The 16,288-nt window shown below is 42.6% G+C and overlaps 1 protein-coding gene across 3 annotated transcripts in view; it reads left to right on the forward strand.

The window, feature by feature from the left end:
* Positions 1-16,288, forward strand: part of LOC127572682 (protein WWC2-like) — a 217,135-nt gene that overhangs the window by 166,086 nt on the left and 34,761 nt on the right. For all 3 annotated transcript variants that reach the window (XM_052020193.1, XM_052020192.1, XM_052020194.1), the window contains 4 exons: positions 134-207; positions 2,595-2,837; positions 5,615-5,704; positions 11,250-11,932. In XM_052020193.1, the coding sequence (XP_051876153.1) occupies positions 134-207; positions 2,595-2,837; positions 5,615-5,704; positions 11,250-11,932 (1,090 nt within the window). The remainder of the gene's footprint in view (positions 1-133; positions 208-2,594; positions 2,838-5,614; positions 5,705-11,249; positions 11,933-16,288) is intronic.

A 16,288-nucleotide genomic window follows, 5' to 3' on the forward strand; every position in this document is an offset into this window, starting at 1 on the left:
TTTAAACAGGCAGCTTGATGTAATGTAACATTTTGAGCATGTACAAGTATTGGATCAAGAGGTGACAAGATTAAAAATAAAAAGAGTTTTAAGAACATATCACCTGATTTTATTTTATATTTTTTTTCTCTAGTTTGGCCCAAGAAGCCAAGCCAATCTGGCAGACAAAGTCAGGCTAAGTCTTCAGTATGAAGAGGCAAAGAGAAGGTAATCATGAATGGTTCATAAATAGATGTAAACATAGTTTTCTGCATGTTTTCTTAATTGGGAAGATTTTGTCCTGTTGCTATTTTTGTGAGCATTAATATATTCAATTAGAATTGGTTTCCTTCAACTTGAGTTGTGATGTTTAGGCTTTCGTGAAAGAACTTTTTTACATCTGGGCTGAATTCCGAACACCAGTACCAGAGGCAAAAGGACACAGTGGGTGGGGAGACTTCCTATGGTGGCCACCTTGTGACCCCAGCAGGAAAATTTTTTGCATTCCACTAGGATGCCAGAAGTATTCAACAGGAAACCATCTCACCATGATTACGGTATTAACAACACAGTTACTAGAGGAGATTCCCACATTCTGTAGTGAGTGATGGAAGGTTTATACATTGAGGGTAATTAAGTTAGAAGCCTTTGTTGAAGGGAAAACATTCTAATCTGGATTCCATTTAATATTCTGATTCTTAGTACATTAACGTTCAGTCAGTTTGTAAATATATCAAACTGGGTCAGAACATTTTGAGTGGTTCATTTAAAATAAACTAAGATAAAGATTAACAACATATACTTATGCAGATCAGTGCTATGTTATATCTGTGCTGCATGCAGTCCATTCATTCTGATACTTCTATTGGAATAATTGCATTATGTAATTCAAGAGCCCATATATAAAAAAACGATGCAAGTGATTTGCTTTTTTGAATTCTTTTCCCTTTAAATATCACTTATTCAAACGTTATTGCTTTCTAATTTAAATATTTCTGGGCCTTTTTTTTACAACTCTGACAGTTGCAGGACAGTGTCTTTTCTGAGATCTAGAGAACTTTGTTTAACTATTTCCCCTCTTTGTTTGCAGTTAGAATGGATCAGGGGACTGAGCCAATGCTTTCTCATTCTGATCTGGCTGCTGGAATTTTAAATTGCCGGTGAAAAGTGTAGCCGTTTCATTTGGATGGGGTCCTCTGCAAATAAACAGATTGGCTCCAATTACAGAGCACATAAGGAAGTTCCCATGATCATTTGGGGCACCCTCTCCATTATAGGGGACAGCATTTTCCTCCCCTTTCATAGCAAATAGGTAAAATAATCCAGAATGTGTTACTGTATCACGCTGCTGTCAGCTCAGTAGTGCTAGATAGCTCCTAAGATATTTTGAGATATTCACACTCTCACATACTCTCCCACACTCTCATACGCACATTCATACTCATCTCCTTCGCATGGTCACACACACTCTCAAATATGCAGACTTTCAAACACATGTAAGCACATGTGGACTTGCAAACAGTACCCCACTTTCTCATGCATGCTCTCAGACACAAACATAATCATACACACACTCTCACACACTTTTATACATACACACACATGCACACAAAAAATAATAGGCACGATGGTCATGTACTGGCTAGGCAACTGGATTATATACAGATTACATACAGAACTATGTTCAGTTCTGGTCGCCACACTGTTGGAAGGATGTGATTAAGCTAGAGGGGGTGCAGAAAACATTCACCAGGATGTTGCCTGGACTGTAGGTCTTGAGCTATGAGGAGAGACTGGATAGGCTGGGACTGTTTTCCCTGAAGTGAAAAAGGCTGAGAGGAGACCTTAGAAGTTTATAAAATTATGAGGGGCATTGACGGGGTAGATAATCACAGTCTTTTTCCCGGAGTAAGGAAGTCTAAAACGAGAGGGCAGAGGTTTGAGGTGAGAGGGGCAAGATTTAAAGAGGACCCAAGGGGCAAGTTGCCCGAGGAGGTAATAGAAGCGGGTAAAAGTACACCATTTGAAAGACTTTTGAACAGGTACATGGATAGAAAAGGTTTAGAGGGATATGGGCCAAATGCAGGCGAATGAGATTAGCTTAAATATGCATCTTGGTTGGCATGGATGAGTTGGGCTGGAGGGCCTGTTTCCATGTTGTATAAATCTATAAGTCTATGAATTAGCATCCAGAGTTCTGGATAATTGATCTAGCAACATGAGTTCAAATCCCACAACAGTAGCTGGGGAATTTAATTAAATATATTTGGTGTTGGGTTCGAATTTGCTGTGGTCTTGTTATATTCAAGCTGGGTTTACACTTGAGAAGACTTCTAATCCACATCCTGTGAATGAATAAAATATATTGCACACACAGTATTCTCTGCCAAATGCTGGTAACCAGGATAAGTACAGATGACTACTTAACGGTCAGCATGGACAAGATGGGCCAAAGGTCCTGTTTCTATGCTGTATATTTTTGTGACATTCGCACTTGCATCCTCACATTCCGACACTTCCTAAATATGGAGAAGTGCCATGAATGTATGTTGTTTTATTTTAAAGTGAAAGAAGCAGAAAATTGTAATAATTTTTTTTTTGCTTTCCTTATACAGAATAGCAAATATCAAAATTGAATTGTCAAAGCTGGACTCCGAGGCCTGGCCAGGGCTGCTGGACATTGAGAGAGACAGGTTGATGCTAATTAATGAGAAGGAAGAGCTCCTGAAGGAACTACAGTTTGTGACGCTACGGAAGTGCTCACAAGATGAGCAGGAGCGGCTAGAGGCAGAGAGGAAGCGGTTGGAAGGGGAGCTTCATTCTGCACCGAGCACACCCAGTGAAGCGCTAGCTGAGAGGTCAGTGTGGGTTCCACAGGGCCTCCAGGGCAGTACAATGGCATCTTAGTAGCTTGTTGTTCAATATTACGAAGGGGGGAATGAAGAGTACAGGAAGAGGAGACATGGGGATGTTTGTACACAAACCTTCGGACATAAGGAAACATGAAAGAGGAGCAAGGATAGGCCATTTGGCCCCTCGAGCTTCCCCTACCATTCTGATCTTCTCAGACATTTACCTGCCCTACTCCTGAATCCCTTGATTCTTTTAACATCCAGAGATTTTTTGTTTTGAATGTAATCAATGACTGAGATTCCACAACATTCCAAGGGAGAGAATTCCAAAGGTTCATCGCTCTCTGAGTGAAGAAATTTCTCCTCCTTTCAGTGCTTAAAGGGCCTACTCCTTATTTTGAGATTCTGACCCCTAGTTCTAGACTCAACTCCATGGCACCCCACTAATTGTAACCTATCAACCTGAGAAGTAACTGTTCATTCCTTCTCTTTGTTTTCTGTTAACCAATATTTTACTCGCATTAGTAAATAAGCCCAGCAACAAACAAACCACTGGAGGAACTCAGTGGGTCAGGCAGTACCTATGGAGGGAAATGGACAGTCGACATTTTGGGTCAAGACCCTTCATCTGGACTGATGAAAGGTCTTGACCCAAAACATTGTCTGCCCATTTCCATCAGCAGAGGCTGCCTGACCTGCTGAGTTCCTCCAGCATTTTGTTTGTTGCTCCAGATTCCAGCATCTGCAATCTCTTTTGTCTCCAATATATAAGCCCAATTCTGTATGCTCCAAACTTGCTCACAAAATTTGTGTGCTGAAAGCTTCTAAAAACCCAAGTGCAATATATCCATTGGTTCCCCCTGCACTTACTAAATGCATTCCCAAAGAATGCCAAGGTTGTAGAATGGGTTAACAAAGCAGTTAACATCACATGTGATACTCTGCTGGATAATGACCTGCACACCAAAATGTAGGCACTGCGAGGCATTTCAGACAAAAAAAAATTGGGAAGTCCAGGTTTATCCGCCAGGAAGTTTTACTCCGCTGATGGGTCTTTTATTCTGGACGATAGCCTGATTAACAGGCTCAGGCAAGGAACACTCTAGACCAGGAGTAATCAGGCCTCTTCCTGTAGTCTGATGGGACCTGCCCCATTGATGAGGGCTGGAGAGTTTAGAGGTGGGGGGAACTCCTCCTGGGCCTCAAGAATTGCTGAAAGGCACTGATCTTCTCACCAGAGCTGCTTTAGCCTCCTTTCAACTGCCAGATTTCTCAAGGTCATGGAAACCTAGTCGCCCAGAGATAAACCTACAAAGCTCGATAAATTGAGAGATTGCTGGCCTCGTTGAAATAATTAAATTTCCTAGGAGTGCTGCCCACCTCTTGGCCCATTTCCTAAAACTCTTAATCGATGACTCGATACAAGGTTCAAACCCAACACCCCAAATTGTTTGCACAAAGTACAAAGCGAGGAACATGTGCAAAACCTAAATAAGATTTCTTTACAAGATAAGATTTCTTTATTAGTCACATGTACATCGAAACACACAGTGAAATGCATCTTTTTGCGTAGACTGTTCTGGGGGCAGCCTGCAATTGTCGCCACACTTCCGGCGCCAACATAGCATGCCCACAACTTCCTAACCCGTACGTCTTTGGAATGCGGGAGGAAACTGAAGCACCTGGAGGAAACCCACACAGACACGGGGAGAATGTACAAACTCTTACAGACAGTGGCAGGAATTGAAAACGGTTTGCTGGCGCTGTAAAGTGTTATGCTAACCACTACACTACCGTGCCTGCTCTTACACTACCATGCCTGCCCTTTTTGCCCTCCACCTGGAATATGGTGACCAATACTGGGCACCACACTTCCAGAAAGGTGTAAGGGATATGGAGAGGGTGCAGTGCAGGTTTCCTTCAATGGGTGCAGGGATGAGAGATTGCTAAAGGTGGACAGAGGGAAGAAGTTGGGATTGTTCTCCATGGAGCAGAGGGGGCTGACAGGAGATTCAGTGAATGGGTTTAAAATCTTGCCCTTTGGACAGAGTAGAGAAACTCTGTTTCCAATGCATTTATGGTTGAGAACTACACTGAAACTCTGATGACCTTGCACAATCTGGTGCCGGACTGGCAGATTTTCTGGGTGATTGGATGTTATTCCAATTCATACACTGACATAGTTTTAATTTGTTTTTGTTTTATGTTGCACAGTAACATATAAAAATAAATTTTCTAGTGACTCAGTAAATTTAAAGGAAAAAAGAATTAGAAGGGGATTAATTGGATCGCTCTGGTGATTGCCCTAGACCTAATGGGCTGAATAGCCTTCTTTGTTGTGAGAAATATGAAATAATATGAAATACTTAAGGTGGATGGCAAGAAAACCAAGGCACACAAGGATGCTGTGAGTGATTAGGATCTAGAATGCACTGCCTAGTAGGGCAACAGCAGCTTTCTAAATGGATCAGTCCTTGAAGAAAGACAAAATTGCATGGAGAAGTATGGAGAAAGACTGAGGGAATGGGATTAATCAGACTTCTCTTCAAACAGCCAGTGCAGACTTGATAAGCTGAATAGTCTCCTCTTATGCTGTGCTATTCAATGACCTTTGCTTTTAGAGCATCTCACATTCAAAAGCCAGTCAGCTCGGAAAGCCTTGTTTTTGTTTTATGATTATAATTTTACACTGCTGCTTTTGTGCTTTTATTTTGTTTGCTGTGTCTCACTGATGAGCCAATGCCAGTTTACTGTCAGTAATCTATTAATGCTATTATTTTCAGACTAAAATTGCAAGAAAAGAGGAAGGGTCTTGTGCAGCAGCTTGAGGATGCAACCCAATTAACCATGTTTCTACACTCACAGCTCAAAAGGTACATGCTCACATGACGTACATGGAAAACTCAAACCTTTGATGACAATTATTTATGGATCAGGACTGAATAATCAGATAGAAATGTGCGGCTTTATATGTTTTTGAAATTTTGTTTTGATCAGTGGTCCTGCCTCGCAGTGGGTGGGCTTGGATGTTGTATTCCTTAGTACACATGTTAGGCAACTTTCAAACAGCATTCTGTGCAGTGTTGCAGTCACATTTTCTGCAATCCTATATGTGATCCTCTCGGTTGGTGAGTTGTAACAGAAAATGTACAGCTGAGGCAAGCCAGCACTTGAATCTGTTTTGGTTCTTGGTTTATATACAATTCACTAGAAAGACTAGAGTTTGTGTTATGTGCCTCTCACATGTCCCAAAATGCCAGGTCTCCCATGAAGTACACATGAAGTGAAATCATTAAAGCAGATCTTTTACATTGAACTGACAGAATGATGGAGCCTGGTTTAAACCCCTGCATGCTCTGACTGTGCAGAACTCCCCAGAAGTGGTAGCCTTAAATGTGCACTCACATCTGGAGTGGGACCAGAATCCAGGACCTTCTGACTCAGGAGGTGTGAGTTCAGCCAACTTGGCCAGCGCTGATGCTAGTGAAAGTCAGGGTTTAGTCAGAGGTAACACCAATGCAAAATCAGCAGCTGCTCAGTTTGTGTGGTGTTGGCATGTGAGGTTTAAGTGTGGAGCTTTTCTTCCAGCATCAGTTAATGCCACACCTCATGCTTTTAGGTATTCTTTCATTGGATGCAATATTAGATTGATTGGCTGAAGAGTTTGTCAAGTTGTAAAGGAAATTTTTGAGAGAAGTAATGCAAGACAGCAGGAAATATTCCACAAAGAAAGCAGAAATTTTCTTGAAATACTGCTTTATAATTTTGTGAAATTTGTCACCAAGTGATCTCTGTCTTTAGAAGAAGGCAAAAAATTTGTCCTATGTTCTGCTTCAGGAAAACCAGCTCTCTCCACTGCTGTTTAAAATGAAATGGAAATTAAATAGAAATAATGTCTTCTCTTTTATGGCCAGGATAGTTCCTTGCAGTTGTGGGCCAGAGCAGTCTGTTGTGAGTCAGTCAGTGGCACTTTCCCTCTGAGTCAGAAAGATATGCCTCAAAAATATCAGCTGATAACCCAATGCAATGCTGAGGGAGCGGTGTGCTGCCAGGAAATGCCACCTGTTGGATGAGATTTTAAATCATGGCCACGTCTGCTCTCCCTTAAAATAGATTAGTTGTCAGGAATTATCCCAAACAACATTCATGCCTCTCTTGTCATCATTAAAGCATGCCATTACTATGTTACTGTTTGGGGAGCTAACTGTGGGTATATAGGCTACTGTGCTTCCTATGTTACAATAGAAGCTACATTTCAGAAAGTACTTATTTGCTTGTAGGCATATTGGGACATCCTGAGGTTGTGCAAGACACAACATAAATGCAAAGCTTTCCCTCTATCATTACAATCTCAAGAACCCAGGCTGAAATACAAAAGCAATTTTTTATTTAAATTTCTAGGTTTAATATTCTATAAATATCACTGTCACAATTTTTATTTCATTCTCTCCTTCACTGACAATGTGCACCCCCTTTCTCCTTTCTTGTGTTTGCTGACTCCTGTCCTAGTACCTTTCTTACAAAAGAATATCAGAAGCAGAAACAGATGTTTGCCATTCAGACCTTTGTGTCTGCTCCACCATTCAGTAACCTTAGAAAGAGACAGCACAGAAGCAGGCCCTTCAGCCCACTGAGTCAGCACCAACCATCAACCACCCATACACAATAACTCCTACATTATTCCAAATGTTTATTCTCCCCATATTCTTATCAACTCTCCCTTCCCAGATTATGTCACTCACCAGCACATTGGGGACAATTTACAATGTCCAATTAACCTACCAACCCACATGTCTCTGGAACATGGACGAAACCCTGAAGGACACCCTGAAGGGAACCCTGAAAGAAACCCACGCAGTCACATGGAGAACATACAAACTCCACACAGACAGCACTTGAGGTTAGGATTAACCTGGGTGTCGTGCTGTGAGGCAGCGGCTCTACAATCTGCGCCACCATGCCACCCATATAAGAGTGTTGCTGATCTTTTACCTCAGTACTTGCTTACCTGCCTTAACCCCACATCCCTTCATTCCCTTAATATCTTATAAGTTTTTTAGTACTACTTGGCTTTGCATCATCATAAGTACTTCTCAGCAGGTAACCAAGTTCTGTCCTGTCCCCATTCAAATGAACATGCACAGTAGCTATCCTGCCAAACAGTGGACCTCTAGCTAGTTTTCTCCCTCCCTGCATTAGAGACACTGTGTCTGTCATGCCACCTGAATGATAATAGCTAATTCAGCAAAATTTGAACCTGCACTTTTGCAGCTAGTATGCATCAGCAACTGATGAATAATCTGGTTGGAACATCAGGTAGCTGATGCAAAATATACGTATGTAGTAAAAAAGTAGACATTTCCGAGGGGATTCGGAGCATTAATATAATTCTTGGGACTGGTTCATAAACAAGTTTATGATACCTTTGATAAGTTTGTTCATATGGGGTCACTTGTAGATATCAGTTTACGCACTGGTAGGGTAATAGATTGCAGAAGGAATTTGGCAAGCAGTGTTGTTTTTTCCAATGCCTTTCTCTCTTTTGTTGTGTGTGCATGTACATGCGCATGTGAGCATGCATTTGCATGTGTGTGCATGCGTGTGTGTGTGTGTGCGTGTGTGTGTGCATGTGCACACCATAAATTGGGGACTTTCAGATGCTTTGCAGAATGTGCAATATACAGTCCTCGAGGAATAGTTTGTATCTTTTCAGTTTGATCCTGCTTCCAAGAGCCTGGACAGACTTCAAATTTAAATGCTAATCTGGACTGCATTAATAACATGCTGCTGTATCCTCGGAAGAAAGTTTACACCAACTGGCATTTCCAGCAGATTATAATTAGTTATCTACTCCAATCCCTCCTTATGGTTCACAGTAAAATATTGAAAGCAAGAGCTTCTGTAACAAATGAAGATGTTTCCCCCCCTTTGTGTTTAAGAAAATAAATAGATATTCCCATGTCTGCTGCAGAATGAAACAATCTCCAAAATGTAGCAAGACTTGACTAAAGGACTTTACAGTGAGCAGTTCTGTGCATTTGGTGATGCACTCATCACTAAGACTTACCAACCCCCAACATTTTGAGTAATTTCCAATAAAACTGAATCATTGATTCCAACTTAACCACAAATAGCAAATCAAGGAAGTGTTCTGTCTCTTAGCATGTCTGTGCATGCAAATTGTGTCTGTAGTCTGGATGGCTTTGTGCATTGAATATCATCTCTCACGAATTTAGTTGAGTTTTTTGAAGAGGTGACCAAGAGGATTGGTGAGGGCAGAGTGGTAAACATTGTCTACATCAACTTTAGCAAAGCTTTTGACCAGGTCCCACATGGTAGACTGGTCTGGAAGGTGAAATCACATGGGATCAAGGGTGAGCAATTCAATTAAATACAAAATTGGCAGTGGAATGAGTCAGAGGGTGGTAGCGGAGGGTTGATTTTCAGATTGGAGGCCTGTGACCAGTGGTGTGCCACAGGGATTGGTGCCGGGCCCCCTGTTGTTTGTCATACGTGTTAACAATTTGGATGAGAACGTAGTTGAGAATGGTTAGTAAGTTTGTGGATAACACCAAAATTGGTGGTGTCGCACGCAGTGAAGGTTGTCTAAGGTTACCACAGGATTTAGATCAACTGTGAAGGTGGGCAAAGGAATGGCAGATGGAATTTAACTCAGGCAAATGTGAAGTGATGCATTTTGGAAGTTAAACCGGGGCAAGACATACACTCTGAATTGGCAGGGCCTTGGGGAGTGTCGTAGAATAGAGAAACCTAGGGATACGAGTACATAGTTCCCTGAAAGTGGCAACACAGGTAGACAAAGTGGTGCAGAAGGTATTTGGCATGCTTGTCTTCATTGGATGGAGAATTGAGTACAAGAGTTGGGACATCATGTTACAGCTGTATAGGACGTTGGTGAGACCACACCTGGGATATTGTGTGTAGTTCTGGTCGCCATACGAAAGGAAGGATGCAGAGAGGGTGCAGAAAAGATTCATAAGGATGTTACCAGAACTGGAGGCCCTGAGTTATAAGAAGAGACTGGATAGGCTGGGACTTCCTCAGAGCAAAGGAAGCCTTATATAGATTTATAAAATCATGAGGGGCATAGATGAGATGTATGGTCATGGTTTTTATCCCCACGGTAGGGGAGACTAAAACTAGAGCGCATAGGTTTAAGGTGAAAGGGGAAAGATTTAAAGGGGATCTAAGGGGCAAGTTCTTCTCACAGTGGATGGTGGGTATATGGAGCAAGCTGCTGGAGGAAGTGGTAGAGGCCTGTACAATTAGAACATTTAAAAGACATTTGGATAGGTTCATGGCTAGGAAATATTTAGAGGGATATAGACCAAACTCAGGCAAATGGGCTAGCTCAGGAATGCCCTTGGTGAACATGAATGTTGAGCTAAAGGGCCTGTTTCCGTGCTGTATAACTCTATGATTCTTGTTCCAAGAGTCTCCTTAAGTGGTAGTGTTGTCTCCAACTGAACTCAAAAAATTCAAGAGCGTTAGGACAATATTGTGCGTGCGTGCGTGCGTGCGTGCGTGCGTGTGTGTGTGTGTATTGGACAGAATTCAGCCATTCAATAGGATGCCTCTTACAGTTTAATATTATTCACTGGCTTTAAATGCCTGTGTATCATGGAAATAGTCACTTTCCCAGTTATGCATAGTCTCATGGGAATTGCAAGTCATTTTTTAATCTAGTATTTTGGATTATAATTCACTTTATTTTTTTGCCTGCTTAAAATAAATTGCCCAGTACTTCAAAATAACCAACATGCAAACATGTAACACAGCAAATGCAAAAACAATGTTAGACTAATCAAAAAACTTGAATTGAACAACTCTGGACTGAGAGATATGTGGCCGACTGGTAGCACTAGTTACAACATGTAGTTGGGTTAGTGATTTGTACTCAGTGCCTGAAATTCAGTTACATTAATCTATTGACCAAGGATGAATGCCTCAGCAGTGATCTGTGGCAAAATCCTTTAAATTTGATGCCGAGGTCTGAAATTGTGTTTCTATGAGCCTGGACAGTTTTCACAGTTAAATGCAAATCTGCACTGCATTAATAACAAGCTGCTGTACCCATGGGAGAAGTTTACATTGATCAGCATTTCCAGCTGATTCTAATTATTTACTCCTACCTTTCCCTACAATATACTGTAAAATATTAAATCTGGAAGTAAATATTTTCGTTCAATTTTGTGCTCACATACACACACATAAAATTGTACTGGGAGCATTAACTCCTTCCTCTCCAGTAGACAGGAAATTGATGAGAATTAGGAAGCAGCACTGAGTCAGAACTGTTCATAAGTAACTCATTATTAAGTCTGAGTTGCCATGGTTACCATTTTGTCAAAGCAATTTTATGAACGCCTTTCTCACTTGATGCTTTTCTCTTTCCAGCCTTTCAGCAAGCACACTGTCTGTGTCGTCTGGGAGCAGCTTGGGATCGCTCACGTCAAGCCGGGGCTCCCTAAACACGTCCAGCAGGGGTTCTCTCAACTCCCTTAGTTCCACCGAGCTTTATTACAGCCACTCAGACCAAGCAGCTGACCTGGAGTACCAGTACAAGCTGGACTTCATGGTGCAAGATAAAGTCACTTACAGTCCCTCAGGGCCCATAACCACCATCCACGAAAATGAGGTGGTGAAATCCCACAAGGATCCGCGCTGTGAAGAATCTACTGACTCCTCTGCTTCAGGACATCCCATGAAATCTTTAGTTGAGCCTTCAAAGTCAGTGACGTCCTTGTCCTCCAGATCTTCGCTCTCTTCCCTGTCTCCTCCCAGCTCGCCCCTGGTCTCGGACATGGTGTTTTTGTCCTCAGCCCAAGAGTCACCTTTGCATCCTCTGGCGGCAGACTTTGAAGACTGCGAATTGCACCAGGATTTCGTCAGCCTCAGCCTGTATGGTAGCAGTGAGAGCCAAATGTTGCTGGAACCTGAACGGGCCAGCAGGACTCGAGTGCCTTACCTGAGCATGGAGACAGAGATTCGAAGCAGAGCTGGACATTTCCTGAATGAGGCTAAAGGCCTCAGTGATGAACTAGCAGTTCCCCACTCTACCCTGAATGAAGGCATTGCAGGTGAGAAGGTCCCCTCATTTGTGTTGTGTGCAGTGATTGGCTTGGATATTCTCTTAGTGAAAAACCACACAATGTGTTCCTAAGCCCTAAAGATTAGGAAGGTCACTGGTTCAATCCCTGATCACTGCTGAATTGGTTGACATCAAAGCTTTTGGGGTTACTAGGAGATGAACAGTCGACATTTCGGGTCGAGACCTGCTCAGATGAAGGGTCTCAACCCGAAATGTCAAATGCCCATTGCCCTCCACAGAAGCTACCTGACCTGCTGAGTTCCTCCAGCATCTTGTTCGTTGCTCCAGATTCCAGCATCTACAGTCTCTTGCATCTTCATGGATCTCTTCTGGCTGGATCAGAGACCATAAGATAAGTGAAAGGGAAACCAAGGAATGGCGAGGGCATCATAAATGTGGAATGATACTGTTTGAGCAAAATATTCAAGGCCGCCTTCTTCTCTGGCATTTGAATGCAGGCCTTGCACAGTGGTGTTTAGTTGGTGCATGGACAGTGTATACTTTATCCAGTGTCTTCATTTTTATGTTTTTTAGAATTAGTTATAAAACTGTCAACAGTCCTAAAAGTAAGTTAAAAGAAGAACTGAAAGCAAACTGGTCTGTGCTATGAGCATTTGCTCTGTGCCTCAGGCTGATACTGCAGATAAGAAAGTTTGGTTAGGCCACACTTGGAGTATTGTGTGAAGCTCATGTCGCCACACTATAGGAGGGGTGTGGTTGTGCTGGACAGAGTGCAGAGGAAATTGACCAAGATGTTGCCTGTATTGAAGGACCTTAGTTACGGGGAGAGATTGGATAGGCTGGCTTTATTTTCCTCGAGTGAAGGAGGCTGAGGGGTGACCTGATTGATGTATATCAGATTATGAGAGACATGACAGAATCTTTTTCTCATGGTAGGACTCAAAAACAAGAGGACATTGTTTTAAGATGAGAGGTAGGAGATTTAAAGGGGATCTTCAGGGTATTTTTTTACACAGGGGGATGTGGTGGAATCAGATACAATGTCTATTCTTTAGAGGCAATTAGAAAGGCACTTAACTAGGTAAGGCGTAGAAGGATAAGGTCCCAATGTGGATTAGTTTGGATGGGCAAAAAGGTCGGCACTAAGATGGTGGGCTGAAGGGCTCATTTCTGTCCCTTATGAATGACACAGTGGAACAGAGGTGCGTGCTGCTGCCTCATGGCTTTAGGAAGTTGGGTTCAATCCTGACCTCTGTGTCTGGAGTTACCACGTTCTCCCTGGGTTTCCACAGGTGCTCTACCTTTCTTCCATGTACCAAGGTGTGCTGATAGATTAGTTGGCTGCTGTAAATTAACCCTCTTGGATATAAGTGGCAATAGATTCAAAATGGAGTTGATGGGTAAATTGGGATTGCTCTGCTGGAGGCCAGCATAGACCCTATGGGCTGAAAGGCCTCCTTCTGTGCCTTAGTAAGTATGTCATTTCCCACATGTGGGAAATGAGGTGAATTTGTGACCAAGTTCCTCTCTGCTCAATTTTAGAACATCTGCTCCAGAGACCTTGTTGTTTTTCAGTCATCATATGGCCTTTTTAATCTCTTGTCGGTCTGGGGTAAGAGCAAGACTGTACTCAATAGTGTGCTTTGGTATGAAGTCAAGGATCAATGATCGATTCTCGGTTGAGGAGTTCTTCAAAATGCTTGTTTCCGCATGTACCAACCCAGCATCCTCTTCACCGCCTCCTCCCATTGACTAAAGAGCTGCTGCTTGAATGACAGCATGGATCCCATCCATCGAGAGGTGAAATGGACAGAACTTTCACCACTCCAAGAAAAATACAGAATCAATCTGCCTTTTCTGTTCTTTGAAAGCTTTTGGTTCTGTTAGTAAAGAGGGATTGTAGAGAATCCTTCTCAAATTGCCTACCTTTGAATACTTTTAATCTCATATTTACTGTTTAAAGGACATTTGGGCAGGTACATGGATGGAAAAGGTTCAGAGGGATATGGGCCAAATGCAGGCAAGTGGGACTAGCTCTGGTTGACATCTTGGTCAGCATGGACGAGTTGGGCTGAAGGGCCTGACTCCATGCTGTATAACTGTTGAAGTTAAGTCACCAGTAATCAGTGAGGTTAAGATCCACAACAAACCCTACCTCAGAGCAAAACCACCATGCTCACAGGGATACCATCTGCTCCAGAGGCTTTGTTGTTTCCTGTCTACAGGGCAAAAGTAATCCCTTTCTGCACACATGAAAAACATGGACTAATTACAGCAGGCATTGGAGAGGTAGCACCAACATAATCTCTGCAAAATCCTCCAAATCCATGGCAACATTACCAAACCATACCATTGGACAGAAGGAGGATGAGGGGAGACTTGATAGAGGTATACAAGATATTGAGAGGAATAGATAGAGTGGACAGCCAGCGCCTCTTTCCCAGGGCACCAATGCTCAAAACAAGAGGACATGGCTTTAAGGTAATGGGTGAGAAGTTCAAGGGAGATATCAGAGAGAGGTTTTTCACCCAGAGAGTGGTTGGTGCATGGAATGCACTGCCTGGGGTGGTGGTGGAGGCTGATACGTTGGACAAGTTCAAGAGATTGTTAGATAAGCATATGGAGGAATTTAAGATAGAGGGATATGTGGGAGGAAGGGGTTAGATAGTCTTAGGTGTGGTTTGAAGGGCAGCACAACATGGTGGGCCGAAGGGCCTGTATTGTGCTGTATTGTTCTATGGTTCTAAACCGACATTTGCTTCCTTTCCCAAGCCAGCGTCAAGGGCCTAATTATTCATTAGGCAACCTTGGGTGGGCCCATTACAACTCTGAAATAAGCACTCCACTCTGAGCATCCAAAACAAACACTCCAAGGTCCAACACCACCAGTGTTTACCAGGAGGACAGAGGAAAGAAGTTAAAGATGTTTCAATAGCTCCTTGAAAATGAATTTCCATCTAATGACCTCTCAAAATAGAGAAACAGCAGTCAGTATAGCGCTTAGAACCTCACGTCTCTTCATTGGGAATACACAATTACTTCCTGCCCCACCTGTGGCAGGGTCAACGGGTCCCACCTTGGCCTCGTTAGCTGCGTCAGAGCCAGAGAACCAGCATGGAAGTAAGTCATCCTCAAACCCTATGGGACTACTTGAGAGGGACAAGGAAGGAGGCTAGGTCAATGCAACACTGGCAGAAAATAAAAACAATGGAAATGTGTAACGTTGAGAACCTGACAGCTACATATGTCCAGGTTTTTTTTATCATTTGCCACGTAGCATAGCCACACCATGTCATATATGTGTCCTCAACTGCAGCTGCACAGGCTGCCGATTTAATGCAAGGAATGAGATGAGCCAGATAATGTAGTTTTATAGATGAATAGCTCCATGTTATTCTGAGAATGTTAGTCATCTGAAATTAATGAAAATATTCATTGCCAAAGTCACTTTGAACTTTTAAAAACCAATGCCATGAGAATGTGCATGAAGGGAAACAAATTAACATGGTTGGCAGACAAACAGTCCTTGTTGAATATTCAAGGACTGTTTGTAAACCACTGCGTGTAATGTAATTGAAAACTTGAGTTTTGGGGATAACAATAACCTGAACAGAGCATTGTGCAAGTCAAGATGATCAAAACATGTTAAGGAATTCAGTAGATGGGTTGAAGTAAGGGAAAGCCAGAATATGTTAATGTGATGAGTGGAGGCTCAGATAATGTGATAGTAGGTCCGTAGGGGAATGCTGCGGACTGGCACATTCCAGGCTGCAGGAGTACATGCTGAAGGACGCACTGAAGCCAGGTGCAGCCAACGCAAGGGCTTGGTGGGGAAGGACTGCAGTTTAGGGTTCTTCTGCCACAGGAGAGGGAGGGGTGGGGTCAGGTGAGGAAGCCCCTTAAATATTGTAAATATCGGATTGGGGTAGCACCCTAGGGAGCCACACGAGTGGCATCGGTGCTGTGGTTGCTTTTTATATATAAAAAGGTAACACTGATGATTGATCTGTGCAGGAATGTAAAGGTTTGCACTGTCTTATTGTTGTATATAGTTTGTTTTTTTTATGATGAATGAAGTTTATTTTGGAATAATAATAAAAAAAGATAGTAGGTTTGCAAACAGTTTGGTTTAGGGTAAGCCGAAGCCAGGGAAGGGGAATGGAAATGGTCGTGAGGGTGCTAAGTTTATGGCAAGGGACAGATTAAATACTTCGGCCTTTTGAATGTTTATGTGGAGCAAATCAGATTTAGTCCAAGACTGGATGTTGGAGAAGTAGTTCAGCACCACTACTGATGCAACTTTGGTTAGGGCTGTTTTTACAGTGCCCAGTTGGAGGGATTCAAACATGAAGCCGCATGTAACAGGGTTGTTGGAGATGATAGA

The sequence above is a fragment of the Pristis pectinata genome, chromosome 7 (assembly GCF_009764475.1).
Source record: "Pristis pectinata isolate sPriPec2 chromosome 7, sPriPec2.1.pri, whole genome shotgun sequence".
NCBI classification, from domain to species: Eukaryota; Metazoa; Chordata; class Chondrichthyes; order Rhinopristiformes; family Pristidae; genus Pristis; species Pristis pectinata.